Source organism: Pseudorasbora parva, chromosome 3 (genome assembly GCF_024679245.1).
Source record: "Pseudorasbora parva isolate DD20220531a chromosome 3, ASM2467924v1, whole genome shotgun sequence".
Taxonomy (NCBI): domain Eukaryota; kingdom Metazoa; phylum Chordata; class Actinopteri; order Cypriniformes; family Gobionidae; genus Pseudorasbora; species Pseudorasbora parva.
In genome coordinates, this window is record NC_090174.1 from 13323051 (window position 1) to 13337801 (window position 14751).

At 44.2% G+C, this 14751-nt stretch overlaps 1 protein-coding gene across 3 annotated transcripts in view; it reads left to right on the top strand.

Moving 5' to 3' along the window:
* Nucleotides 1–13178, top strand: part of c3h2orf42 (chromosome 3 C2orf42 homolog) — a 32087-nt gene extending 18909 nt beyond the window's left edge. For all 3 annotated transcript variants that reach the window (XM_067437852.1, XM_067437853.1, XM_067437854.1), the window contains 4 exons: nucleotides 978–1085; nucleotides 1189–1289; nucleotides 1380–1548; nucleotides 11283–13178. In XM_067437852.1, the coding sequence (XP_067293953.1) occupies nucleotides 978–1085; nucleotides 1189–1289; nucleotides 1380–1548; nucleotides 11283–11482 (578 nt within the window). In that variant the 3' untranslated portion in view covers nucleotides 11483–13178. The remainder of the gene's footprint in view (nucleotides 1–977; nucleotides 1086–1188; nucleotides 1290–1379; nucleotides 1549–11282) is intronic.
* Nucleotides 13179–14751: the final 1573 nt, after the last annotated feature.

Below are 14751 nucleotides of genomic sequence, written 5' to 3' on the forward strand. Positions count from 1 at the left end.
AGTATTCTCGTCTCTTCATTAAATTAAAGGGTTACTTCAGCGATTAGCATATGGCTTTGTATCAGTAGAAACCCTGGAGTATAATCAAATGATTGTTATGCCGCGAGCGTATTAGCGCTTACCTCAGCTCTCATCACGAGAGCTCATTCATGACGGTAAATGTAATCTGACTCCTGCAGCGTTAGTGCTGACACTCGCGCAGCGACTCACTCATTATATTAAACAGACACGTTCAGTATTTAATTGTAGTGTCTGTTCCCCAACTCAGTCACAGTTATCTAGTAGCGGTGGCTTTGGGAATGGCCTCACAGGGCAGCAAAGCCTTCTGGGAATTGTTGTCTTTCATCCCTATTAGACAAAAATAAATGTTTTCTCTTTTCTCAGTCCAGAAGGCACCAAATTCAAAAATAATTTCACATTTCTGCTACATTAATGACCCAGTTTAAATACAGATTCATCTTTCCAGTGCTGAAGTACCCCTTTAAAGTTGAACCACTTTAGTTATATGGACTATTTTAACAATTTCATCTTGACTACCTTTCTGGACCTTGAAAGTTGTAGTTAGATTGCTGCCTATGGAGGGGTCAGAGAGCTCTCGGATTTAATAAAAAAATATCTTAATTGAATAAAATCTGCTGATCTACTGGGATTTTCACATACAACCATTTTTAGGGCTTACAGGAAAGAATCAATCAGAATTAAGGCAGTTCTGAAGGCAAAACCGGGTCCAACCCATTACTAGCAAGGTGTAACTACCTAATATAGTGGCCAGTGAGTGTGTTTTTCTGTGATATTATGATAAATTATTACCAGACATGTTTTTTACAGGCTTTGTGTGATTTTTTTTAATTTTATTTATTTTTTTATTTAAAAAAATTTCCAGAGCATTTCTCAAATTTCAAGCATTTCTACATTTGTATCAGATGTTTAAGTTAGAATGTGGAGTTGATACTGAAGCTGAAGTTTAATGTGAACAGGCAAGCCAGAGCCATTGGTGTTCCACATCCCTCAGGCTTTCTTCAATGCCCTACAGCAGCGTTTATCATTGGGCTCAAAAAAGAGAAGACTTCCCAACTACACCACCAGTGAGCATATGTGTAGCTATGATTATGTGCTCACAATATAGTTCTGATATACTGTATACAAATATACCTTGGTTTACTATTTGGCAATTTCTGTGTTCTGTAGCATTTGTGCGTAATGACGCGTTGCCTCTGGGCTCTTTCTCTAAATACACCTGGCACATTACCAACCTGATGCACGTGAAACGAATCTTTGATACTCCAGAGGTCTGTACTCATTTTCTGCGATTTCAGATCCTCACTAATGGCCATAGCATCTGTGGGCAGTCTCTAAATGAGGACACTTTGTTTGAACAGTTACCTCTGGAACTCACTCAGAGTTTTGTGAAGAACAGTAATGGGTCCTATTCACTTTACCGCTGCCGGGAGACCCCTCCTGATCCTGGATCAGACACCTGCCACCATTCTCGCACCAACAAGCCTCTGGCCATCAGACCAATGGAGCTACGCACCTTCCTCAGAGTGGGTAAGTGGATGTGTTCACTTAGGGGTGGTTTTTGAAAACCTCTAATGCATTTTGGTCACACATTTAAATGACAATATCGTTTTAGGGGCAAAATAGACCTTATAGTCTTTGTGAAAACTACAAAAATGCCTATATGTAAAAACAGTGTTCCCTTTCGAGAGAGGTTCCTCGTATTACGTACGGGAAAAACTCCTTTTCTCGAGAATGTGAAGCAAAACTTTTAATAAAGGTATCTATGTAAAGCGCAGTGAGCTGCACGGCCATAGCCCAGCGCGAGGAGCGCTCTGATTGGCCGGGCTGCGGCAACTGCAGGAACCTATGGTGAGGCGGCTGAGAGGAACGAACCAATGGGGGGCGTTCCAGAAGCCCGCCGAAAAAGGTGCTTATATTTGCATACAGGAGGCTATATAAGACCCTAATTCGCCATAGGTGTCAGATTTTATCTCCTTCAGCGATACCTTCGCTGGTCTCCGGAAGAAGCACCGCCGTTGAAAAGGCACCAGCGGAACCTGCAGCTGAGGACGACGGACTCCCTCTCCGCCTTCTCTGCCGTTCCAGCTACGCCATCCGGCGTTATATATCCTTTAAACTGTGTCTATGTTGAGTGTTATATGTGTTTGTGTGTGTGTTGCCGCTGCAACGCCACTTCTAGAGCTTACAGGCTTGTTCTACTCGAGGACTCTCTCGTTCCGCCGCGTCGTTAAGCGCCGCGGAAAGACGGAGCTCTTCTCACTCTCCCTCTGCTCTCGTCCCGTCGCGCTGAATAGCGCCGCGGAAAGAGAGAATGTTAGAGGACATGAGCACACTCAAGCCGAAGCTCTCTTCACTCTGCCGCCGCCGCGGCTCTTCTTCCGCCGCTGCCACAGAGTTGTTCCCACTCTTCTCTCATTCCGTCGCGCTACAGCCGCGGACAGAGAATACTAGAGTGAATAGGCAAACTCGAGCCGAAGCTCTCGTCACTATACCGTCGCGCTGAGGAGGCGCCGCGGACAGACGGAGTTTTTCCTCAGTCTTCCTCTTCTCTGTTTCAGTCGCGATATCGCCGCGGACAGAGAATACTAGAGTGAATAAACAAACTCGAGCCGAAGCTCTCGCCGTGCTAGAAGCGCCGCGGACAGAGTTTTACCTCACGCTTCCAATTCTCTCGTCCTGTCGCTCTATCGCCGCGGACGGAGAATACTAGAGTGAATAAACAAACTCGAGCCGAAGCTCTCGCCGTGCTAGAAGCGCCGCGGACAGAGTTTTACCTCACGCTTCCAATTCTCTCGTCCTGTCGCTCTATCGCCGCGGACAGAGAATACTAGAGTGAATAAACAAACTCGAGCCGAAGCTCTCGCCGTGCTAGAAGCGCCGCGGACAGAGTTTTACCTCACGCTTCCAATTCTCTCGTCCTGTCGCTCTATCGCCGCGGACAGAGAATACTAGAGTGAATAAACAAACTCGAGCCGAAGCTCTCGCCGTGCTAGAAGCGCCGCGGACAGAGTTTTACCTCACGCTTCCAATTCTCTCGTCCTGTCGCTCTATCGCCGCGGACGGAGAATACTAGCGTGAATAAACAAACTCGAGCCGAAGCTCTCGCCGTGCTAGAAGCGCCGCGGACAGAGTTTTACCTCACGCTTCCAATTCTCTCGTCCTGTCGCTCTATCGCCGCGGACAGAGAATACTAGAGTGAATAAACAAACTCGAGCCGAAGCTCTCGCCGTGCTAGAAGCGCCGCGGACAGAGTTTTACCTCACGCTTCCAATTCTCTCGTCCTGTCGCTCTATCGCCGCGGACAGAGAATACTAGAGTGAATAAACAAACTCGAGCCGAAGCTCTCGCCGTGCTAGAAGCGCCGCGGACAGAGTTTTACCTCACGCTTCCAATTCTCTCGTCCTGTCGCTCTATCGCCGCGGACAGAGAATACTAGAGTGAATAAACAAACTCGAGCCGAAGCTCTCGCCGTGCTGGAAGCGCCGCGGACAGAGTTTTACCTCACGCTTCCAATTCTCTCGTCCTGTCGCTCTATCGCCGCGGACAGAGAATACTAGAGTGAATAAACAAACTCGAGCCGAAGCTCTCGCCGTGCTCATTCTACCGCCGCCGTGCTGAAGCGCTGCGGACAGAGAATACTAGAGTAAGTTAGACGAGCGAGCTCGGGCTGTTGGGTATGTCAAGAACAATGTCGCTGCAGCGCGCGCTTACTGCCAAGGAAGTTGTAATGGCTGCCTTGTCATGATAGCGCGCGCCCCTTCCACAGCGCGTTGCTGACTAGAGCGCGGCTTACGTCATAGCACGCGCTCACTGTCAGAGCATAAGGGCGTCGGAAAATGGCTGCCAAGCTAAGCCCTTTTTTCACTCTATCACTTCCAGTCCCCTTTATTCAGGCGGCTGGAAAGGTTTTTACACTGTAGACAAAGTGTCCACTACACAGTGTGCACCCCTACATAAGCACTGTTAATTCAGCCTCACAAAATCACAAATAAATCCCGCCGCGGCCGGATTACACCATATAAAGTCAACTAGCCTTATTGCAGTCAACTAGCCTGTGGTCAAACACGCTTGTCTGCATGCGCGCTTTCAGTCTAGACTAGAGCATAACGGCATTGTGGAATGGCTCACATACCACCCGCACTTCCTTACATTCTCCCAGTTCCCTTAAGTTAAGTGACTGGAGATGAAATATTGCAGTCAACTAGCCTGTGTTAAACACGCTCGTCTGCACACTAATGCTGTGTGCGTTTACCCCTGTGGATTTGCTCACTGGTTTGCACCGTGGGTATTCTACGTAGGTTGTGCGCCACTGCACATTGTTTGCACTACACACAAAAGAGCTTTCTATGTAGGAAATGTGCCCACTTTACAGTCTGCACTCCTGCACCTAAGCACTTTTCACAAAGTTCACTCTCGCACACACAATATAAATGTGAGGCGTGCGCCCACTGCAAAGCCTGCACCGCCAAAACTAACACTATCCCCACAGTGTTACAAGCAGTGTTACAGCACAAGCAACCCGGCTAACAGGCCCCTATTACTAAGCGGCCAGCCCCCGAATCTAATTCAACCCCTGGCTTTACGAGCCCAGGCCTGGCAGGCCATTCCTGGTATATAATATTGGGTGTTGAACATATAAAACGAGGTTCTCGCTACAGTTTTGCTCGCAGACCCCGCGATTCAAGCCGTGGTCGAGCCCTCTGTAAGAAGCAGTGTCAGTCACGTGCTTCTCGCTGAGGCATTGAGACTGTTAAAGGAGAGAGCGGCGAAAACAGTACACCCGACGCTAGCGAGTCAGGTTTTTGCTGTCGCTAATTCCTCATGCCGAAAATGGGTGGCGGTCTCAGGCCCATTTTCCAGGCATCTGAACAAAGCACTTATGACACGCTCGTTTCAAGGTGCTGACGGTGAAACAAATCCTCGCGCACATTCGCCCCGGGGATTGGGTTTTCTCAATAGATCTGAAAAACGCATACTTCACGTTACGATAACCCCCCACCCCCACTACAGGCCATTCTTGAGATTCGCCTTCGAGGGGCAGGCTTATCAGTACAGTCATTGTCATAGACTCAAGACTTATGGCATAAGAACCACCACGTCTTGATAATGTACATAAAATCGCTAGGGCAGCCGAGATCAGACTCTGTTCACTGCATGGCTAAGCATCTCATTTTATGGGCAGAGCACAATCTGAGCTCCCTAAGGGCGGCTTACGTGCCAGGTATTCTGAATCAGGGTCCGGACATGTTATCCAGAGGACCCATGTCCCCAGGGGGATGGTCCCTTTACCCGCAAACAATTCAGCTCGCACAGCACACGCTGCCCAATATTTTTTCTGCAAACGCAGGGATGCCCTGGCCCATGTTGGCCCAGACTCCCTCTATATGTTCCCTCCGATCGCGATCCAGCTGCAGCCTGTGCTTTTTAATAGCCCCACTTTGGAAGAACCGCACATGGTTCTCCATACTGTTTCAGCTGTCAGACACAGCCCCATGCCTATTCTGCCAATGAAAGGGAAGGTCTGGCATCCCAATCCCGAGCTGTGGGCCCTCCACGTATGGCCCATCAACGGTATCCGGGAACCTCTCTGACAAGTTATGAACACTATTTCGGAAGCTAGAGCCCCTGCTATCTGGCAGCTCTGCTTTGAAGTGGTCAGTGGTTTTCTAACCAATGTGCCACGCGAAACATCGACGCACACTCATGCGAACTGGCGGAACCGCTCGCTTTCTCCAAGAGCTAATGGATGCGGGCCGTCCCCCCTCCATACTCGGGGTGTGTGTCTCCGCCATAGCAGCTAGCCACGCTCCGATCGCGGCACATTCACTAGGGAAAAGTGATCTTATTGTGTGTTTTCTTAAAGGGGCCAGGAGATTCAGCCCGCCTTGCCCCTACCTCGGTCCCTATTTGGGACCTCGCCATGGTTTTGTAGGCCGTGAAGGGTTCCCCCTCCTAACCACTTCAGAACACGAGCTTGAAGCACATATCACTCAAAACCGTTTTTCTGCTGGCTGTGGCCCCGGTTAACCGAGTGGGTGGCTTACCTGCACTCTCCGTGAGCCCTTCCTGTCTTGAGTTTGGGTCCAGCAACTTCAAGGTTGTGCTCAAACCGAGGCATGGTTTTATGCTGAAAGTGCTATCAACCCCTTCAGTATGCAGGTCTTTGCACTGCTTAACCCGCGTCTCAGAGAGAATAAGACGCAAACCTATTCTGCCCAGTCAGAGCATTGAGATTGTATTTAGAGCGCTCCGCCCCCTTCAGGCAGTCGGATCAGCTCTTCATTGCTTCGGTGGCCGCACTAAAGTTTGTGCTGTCATGAAACAGTCTCTCACACTGGATAGTGGATGCAGTCCCACTAGCATATAGGTCCAGGACCTAACCTGTCCTACAGGCATTTAAGCCCACTCCTCTAGAGGCATGGCCTCATCTTGGGCTTGGTCGTGTGACATTTCTTTGGAAGATATCTGTGCGGCGGCAGGCTGGGCCTCTCCGTCCACTTTTATCAGATTCTACAAGTTGGAGGTTCCAGCTCTACAAGCAGGGCTTCTCTCCATCTAGGCTCTATCTTGACCCTGGCAAACAGATTGCCTTACATTTTGGCCTGTACACATTAGTCCTTAAGCACTATTCATTCATCATAAGATCCGACTATGTCCGATCAGCTGTTCAAACGAACCGACTCTTCCGGTTCTTCATTCCCCTTATAAGCCGCCTCTGTCGGTGTCTCGGGGGTTTATAACATGTGCTTTGGGTATACTGGGTCAGTCAGCACACACGGCGCTTTACATTGTGTTCCCATACGTAATACGAGGAACCTCTCTCGAAAGGGAACGTACTCGGTTACTTTCGTAACCTCGGTTCCCTGAGAGAGAGGAACGAGTATTACGTTCCGTGCCGTGTTTATGCTTCTCAGGTATCGCTTCAGTCGATCTTAAAACCTGACACCTATGGCGAATTAGGGTCTTATATAGCCTCCTGTATGCAAATATAAGCACCTTTTTCGGCGGGCTTCTGGAACGCCCCCCATTGGTTCGTTCCTCTCAGCCGCCTCACCATAGGTTCCTGCAGTTGCCGCAGCCCGGCCAATCAGAGCGCTCCTCGCGCTGGGCTATGGCCGTGCAGCTCACTGCGCTTTACATAGATACCTTTATTAAAAGTTTTGCTTCACATTCTCGAGAAAAGGAGTTTTTCCCGTACGTAATACTCGTTCCTCTCTCTCAGGGAACCGAGGTTACGAAAGTAACCGAGTACGATGTCATGTGTGCATGTGCAGAAACAGTTTTCTTTATAAAGAGACATCTCCAACTACTGGCCTGGCAGCATAATGCAGATTTTTTAAAGGGGGGGTGAAACACTCAGTTTCAGTCAATCTCATGTCAATCTTGAGTACCTATAGAGTAGTATTGCATCCTTCATATCTCCGAAAAGTCTTTAGTTTTATCATATTTATAAAAGAAATATGGGCTGTACCGAGTCTTTCCGGAAAAAACCGAGCGCCTGGAGGCGTATCGTGTGGGCGGAGCTAAAGAATGACAAGCGCGCAAAGCGGTGACGTCCTCAAGCGTGGAGAAACCCATCTATCTCAGCTAATACAGATAATGATCCACAATCAAATCTGAGGCTGAAATAAATTGAACAGGAGAAACGGCAACATCAGGATGTCCGTCTCTGTGGTATGTACTGTATTTAGGGGCCTTTGTGTGCAGTTTATGAGGACATGATTCGGTTTATGGACTATTGTATGTGACTAGACCTTAGAGGTAGCAAGCAAAACGGTTTTGCACGTCAAAGTCAGAATAGTGTAACGTTATACAGAACAACAATGGAGTAACCGTTAGCGCATTTGAATGACGAAGCACGCGATCGTATCGTTTACTGATGTTTACTCATGCGACGGTAGCCAATAGCAGAGACATTTGAAGTTGATTTACTCACCGGCATCTTCCAAAGCAGGACCGCTCTGTCAAAAACACACTTCTTTGGTATGATTTGGTGAAGTCCTGTGACAGCAGTGACCGTGGAAATCCACTTTGCGACGCGACTGAAGCGATGCCTTGAAGCTTCCCGTCATTTCTGCGTTCAAATCGGTTCAAATGCAGCGCTGCCTTCCCGGAATGCTGTGCTGAAGCGTTAAAGTCGCTCGACGTCACCCATAGGAATAAAGTGGAGCGCGGCGCGACATAAGTGTTCACGGACGACTGGATCTGCACCTGAGAGACTGTTTACAGCGTGCATTTCCTCTCTCTCCCTCTAGTCACGCGCGCGCGCACCCTTCCGGGAGAAGAGCCCGTACAGCCCATACAAGGACCTTCCGCTCTATTTAACGTCAAGTAGACCCATACTCGAAAAAAACTCCCCGAAACTTGTGAGAAACCGGAAGGAGTATTTTTAACACAGAAATACTCCATCAAACGTCCAACATTAGTTTTTGAAACTTTGTCTATGTTTAGGATGGGAATCCAAGTCTTTAAAGGTGTAAAAAGCTCAGTATGCATGAAACAGCATTTCACCCCCCCTTTAAGTTGTTTTCATAGACCCATGTGAATGGGGATCGTTTTGACGTTGTCATCTGTATGCGAAAAGACGCAATGGAAAAACATTTGTTGTCGTGTAAACATACCGTTTGTATAAAGTTTTATTTATGGGTTCTGGGATTGTACCCAATCACATTCCCCTTTCAATTCCCTTCTCCAGCCCCACTGGACACCGAAGTGATTCCACTGACTGAAATACATTTTGTAAGATTCTTCCTGATCAAATATTCTATAATATTGTGTGTTGTTGTTGACATGAAAATACATCATATGTCTTTTTAATTATATATCACATGACCAATGCAACAAATGGTCAAACATTTACATTTTTGAAAAAAATGTCATAACTTTTGTGTTAGCAAGTTTTTTGCTGTTATATATTATAATACCCAATTTTCTTTGAAAAAAGAGATTGCTATTCCAACACCAGAAAGATTCTACATTATATTCAGTACAGTATGATCAGGCATAACATTATGGACATTATAATGAACATTATGATGAAAAGATAATCAGTGTTATTCACCTCACCTGTCAGTGACACTTGAAAAGATAACACTTATTATCTTTTCATCACGACACCTAGCCTGACAAGCCAGAGCCATATCAAGATGTTTGGTCTGGAAACTCACCATTGACAGGGCTCAATCCGAGGGGCGGGATAAACGGTTGTCTTTGAAACTCCCTCTGCACGCGATAGGATACCACTACAACCAACCAGAGCAATGAAGGTGAAGCGAAGCTAGTTGACAGATTAAACTTTCACCGTATACGGTCGGCTAAACTCAGAACACATCTAACCTTCTTAAGAATGATTTCAGTGCCGTTCTGTTCTCAAAGAAAAGCTTAAGTCTTCCAGAGTCGCGGCCAAAGCCGATTCGAAAGATTGCCGTTCGCCAGCTTTTTTATTTTCAAGCAGCACGCAACTCTGCCGTCATTATGTTAAACCCGCCCACCGACTCTATACACAACGTGATTGGCCTGACCAAACTTAGGTTTTTACAGCTCAGACGTGTATTGATAGTTGCTAGACGACAGATTAGATTTGCTGCCGCTAGGGTGCGTCTAGATTTCTAGGCTACACGACACCTGCTAGTAGGTGGAATAAATTAGGCAGCAATTGAACATTTTGTCCTAGAAGCAGGAAAAAATGGGCAAGCGTAAGGATTTGAGCAAGCTTGACAAGGGCCAAATTGTAATGGCTAGATCTCCAAAACTGCAGCTCTTGTGAGGTGTTCCCCATCTGCAGTGGTCAGAAGCTGTCAAAAGTTGTCCAAGGAAGGAACAGTGGTGAACCGGTGACAGGGTCATGACTCATAGGTGGTCAAGGCTCAATGATGCAAGTGGGGAGCGAAGGCTGGTCCTTGTGGTCCGTTCAAACCGATGAGCTACTGTAGCTCAAATTGCTCAAGAAGTTAATGCTGGTTCGATTGAAAGGTGTCAGAATACCTATTGCATCGGGTATTGAATTGCATAGCCCCAGACCAGTCAGGGTGCCCATGCTGACCCCTGTCTACCCCCGAAAGTGCCAACAGTGGGCATGTGAGCATCAGAACTGGACACCAGAGCAATGGAATAAGCTGGCGTGGTCTGATGAATGAATCACATTTTCTTTTACATCAAGTGGATGGCCGGTTGTGTGTGCGTCTCTTACTTGTGGAACACATGGCACCAGGATGCACTATGGGAAGAATGCAAGCCGGTGGAGGCAGTGTGATGCTTTGGGCAATGTTCTGCTGGGAAACCTTTGGGCCTGCCATCCATGTGGATATTTCTTTGACACGTACCACCTACCTAAGCGTTGTTGCAGACCATGCACACCTTTCATGGAAACTGGTGGCTGTGCCCTGCAACAAAGAAAAAAATGGTTCAGGAATTGTTTGAGAAGTGCAACAATGAGTTTGAGGTGGTGACTTGGCCTCCAGATTCCACAGATCTCAATTCAATCGAGCATCTTTGGGATGTGCTGAACAAACAAATCTGATCCATGGAGGCCCCACCTCACAACATACAGGACTTAAAGGATCTGCTGCTAACATCTTGGTGCCAGATACCACAGTATACCTTCAGGGGTCTAGTGGATTCCATGACAATGATTAGGCCTAATCGGTGTTATTACACCACTTACTTATACTTGATTCTGTGGAAGCCCATTTCAGCAACAATAAGAAAATTATGGTTTGGGAAATCATAATTATGACATAAAAAGATGAAACAACAAAATGTATACTATACGATAATAATTATATAATAATAATAATAATTATTATTATTAATTATAATTATGACTTAATTTCTCTGATTTTGCTTTTTATGTCATGATGACTTTTTATGATGGGTTAGCATAACACTGGCTAAGACATATCAGAGTAAGGCACTCGGAGGGGTTTCTGCCAGGGGATTATCACTAAAAGTATTTTGCTTTAATGTATAAATATGCATTTTATACGTATTCAAACACTCTTGCCTATAGGCTGAGCATGGAATGATTCACCTTTTTAGGGGTTTGCACGGGAATGATGATGGTATAGTTTCAAACCTATTTCATGGTTTGTGCTCTAGTGCCAACAAATGCTGTTAGTGTGCGGATGGGGTCCGGAATGGATTGAGTGTTTTCTGTTTTAATTGAAGATCGTGTTGTTTAAATGGCATCAAATTAAATAACAAAAAAATTCTTACAATAGAAAATGTATAAAAACTATGAAAACTGTGGTATTTTCTCTCAGGGACATGTGCTGCTGAGCAGACGGAGCCAGTGCCCTTTGTGATCGAATGGATTCCAGACATCCTTCCGCACTCACAGGTAGGAGAACTGAGGATCCGGTTTGAGTACGGCCATCAGCTGGGTAGTAAACTGGAGCACTGCAAGAGCTCTGCTGGGACAGAGCAGACTGAACAAACAGGAGATGCCATCCCACAACAGTGAAGAACCACTGTAGAAGACTCAAGATCCTGGGTCATGAAATTCTCAACTTATAAGGTGCTTCTCAGAAAAATGTTCATTGTTAGAAACTGCTTAAAGGTTGCATTACAGCTTTGGGCATACAGATAGATGTAAAATATTTATATAAGTGTACAACAAAATAATAGTGTTAACATATGTTTTGTGCTGTACAATAATAGCCCATGTTCAAGATTTCCACATTTCTAAGCAACTTAATTTCAGCACATCCTTTTTACAATCACACTCTTGATACTGCAGGGTTGTTTAGTTGGGATGTACTAATGACAAGTGAAATGTTCTTTTTTTTTTTCATGAAAAAACACATGTTCTTTTTGATTTTTTTTAGAATACCTTTTAGTGTTTATATGAAAAAACTAAGAAACAGAATTTTTCAGACAATGCTGTATTCTGCATGAATGATGAACTAAATCAATGTAAATATTTTAAAAGCCTTCTGTTACAGGTTGTTCTGGTAATACATCATAACGCATTAACACATTTTTTTGCTTGGTAGCGTTCATGCATTTTAAGTTTTTCTTAAAGGGGTGATGAATTGAGAAATGATTTTTCCCTTGAGCTTTTGATATGTAAAAGGTCATGGATCAATATATAAAAGGTCAAGGTCAATATATGAATATCCTCTTAAGTTTCAGAGCTGAAAACTTCCTTGTTAGTCAAAGAAAAGCGTTTATAGACACCAGGCCCAGCAAACGGTCCTGTGCTTCATACTTGCATCATTGCGCGACGAAACACCGCCTCTACAGCATGTTTAATCCAGTAGCCTCACCCACCGACTCATGGAGGGCTCGTGCTAGATAGCCAACAACAATAAACATGTCGAGGAAGAAAGCAAGATATTGTGCTATTTCTGGTTGTGGAAGAACACAGTTGCTGCGTAAGCTTCCTTCGGATCCTAATATTAGGAATCTGTGGTTGAACTTTATTTTTAATGAAGTTCCAGCTGACGTGGGGAAGACAGTGGTGTTCACTTCAGTTCACTGCGGGATCGTTTGTAAACAAATCTCCGGTCGATGCTGGATTTGGATCCGACAGGAATAATGCAACATACTTGCTATTATTTGTAATAGTATTGCATTGATATAGATCGTTTTGCTTATGTGTATGTGTCTAACAGAAACATACCTTTAGCACGCTGGACTCAGACACGTATGGGTCAGGGCTCAGAAAGCCCGGCAGGACGATGAATCTCATAATATTCCATTCTTGATCTGTGCTGTTGTCTCTCTCGATTTGACATTTAAAGGGCGGCGCACGCATTCGCGCTTATATCAACCAATATTGCGGGCTATGTGTAATATAAAAATAATAGTCCAATCAATCACGAGTGCATGAGAAATAAATCATTGTTTGTTTGTTTGATAAAGACGTTTACAGCGAGCCCTGTGATCGAGAAAATCATTCCAGTTGCTGCTTCTCCCTCAATCTCTACTCTCCCTCATGTGAGTTGAACTGACAGGGGAGCTTAAGCTCAAATAAGTATGCAAATCTTATCTAATCCTATCTGTGGACGTTTTCTTTCAAGTCTCCAGTGCGGCACGCCCATCAAAACCCAGTGTTTTGGAGAGAGCCTCAAAACCAGTGTAGAAAATAACCTATTACTTATTGGTTATGATGTTTTGAATGTAAAACCACACGAACATCATTAGTTGACCTCAGACAACAGTATATATATATATATATATATATATATATATATATATATATATATATATATATATATATATATATATAGCCAGTTCATGACACCTATAATTGTCCAGATACTACAAACACTGTACATTGACTACATCAAAACAGTAAACCAGCAAACCAAAGCTTGTGTACTCCAGAATTTATTGCGTGTATGTGATGACAGCCATTTGACCTACAAAATACCATTTGTTCTCAGGATTCACCTCACAAAAGACTTTTATCAGGCAAACAAAAAAGTGTGTTCCATAAATATTCCTTTGGCAAACGGGTATGGTAGTCATTCAGTACTACTATCTGATACTATTATAGTACTGGTAACGTAGTACTATAATCATCATCTGAGCTACTGTACCTGAACATTTATGCCTTGGAATCTGTTTACTCCTTTAATAATTTGATGGGTTTATAATTATTTACATTGTTATGGAGATGTTTTTTGTTTTTACTCAAACAACTGATTTAACCTGATGATTGTAATTTTCAGGCTGGTTTGGCCTCGTGGCTGAAACTCAGAAAGGTCGCTGGCTGCATGCAGTAACTGTTTACATTTGCAAATGATTTCAAATCCAACTGTTAACATTTGCAAAAATGTGCAGTATACATCGATCAGGCATAACATTATGACTGTGTTGGTCATAACTAATATTGTGTTGGTCCCCCTTTTGCTGCCAAAACAGTCCTGACCCAGTCGGGAATGAGCTGCTTAAATAATCAACAAATGTATAATTAGATGGAATATGCATTGTTAAGGGCTTCATTTGGACAACTTTTAATAAAAACTTTAATCATTATAAATGTCTATACTGTCACTTGATCAATTTAATGCATCTTTGCTGAATAAATGTATTAATTTTGTAAATGTATTAACTGTTTTCAACATTGATAATAACCATAAATGTTTCTAGATCAGCAAAATCATCATATTAGAATGATTTTTAAAGGGTAATGTGATACTGAAGACTGGAGTAGTGATGCTCAAAATTCAGCTTTGCATCACAGGAATATATTACATTTGAAAATATAGTCATATAGAAAACAGTTATTTTACATTTTAATAATATTTTATTAAAAAGTCCAGTACAAACATTACTGCTGCTTTTCAACAGCAGCTGTCACAGTCCTCCGTAGGCTAGACTGTCCCATTAACAACGCTCAGTCCAACCGTCGAAGGCATGGCCTTTGACGTCTGAGTCCTTCAAAGAATGCAGCCTTTGAATTGGGACATGGCCATTGTCTGCCCCCTGATACTTGTTCAGGCATGTCTTGACTTGTGTCTAGGCTTCAAGCATGAAGTTGTATAGTGATACCTCCAGAGGGCGTTTTTGGGCTATCATACAGTAGTTATTATTTTGTAGATACTAGTACTTATTATTAGATATTAGCTCTTAATCATTACTTATTCATCTGATACTAGGGCTGTCAATCGATTAAAATATTTAATCACGATTAGTTGCATATTGTAATGATTGTAATTACTTGCGATTAATCATAACTTAATCGCACATTTTTATCAGTTGTAAATGTATCTTAAATTAATA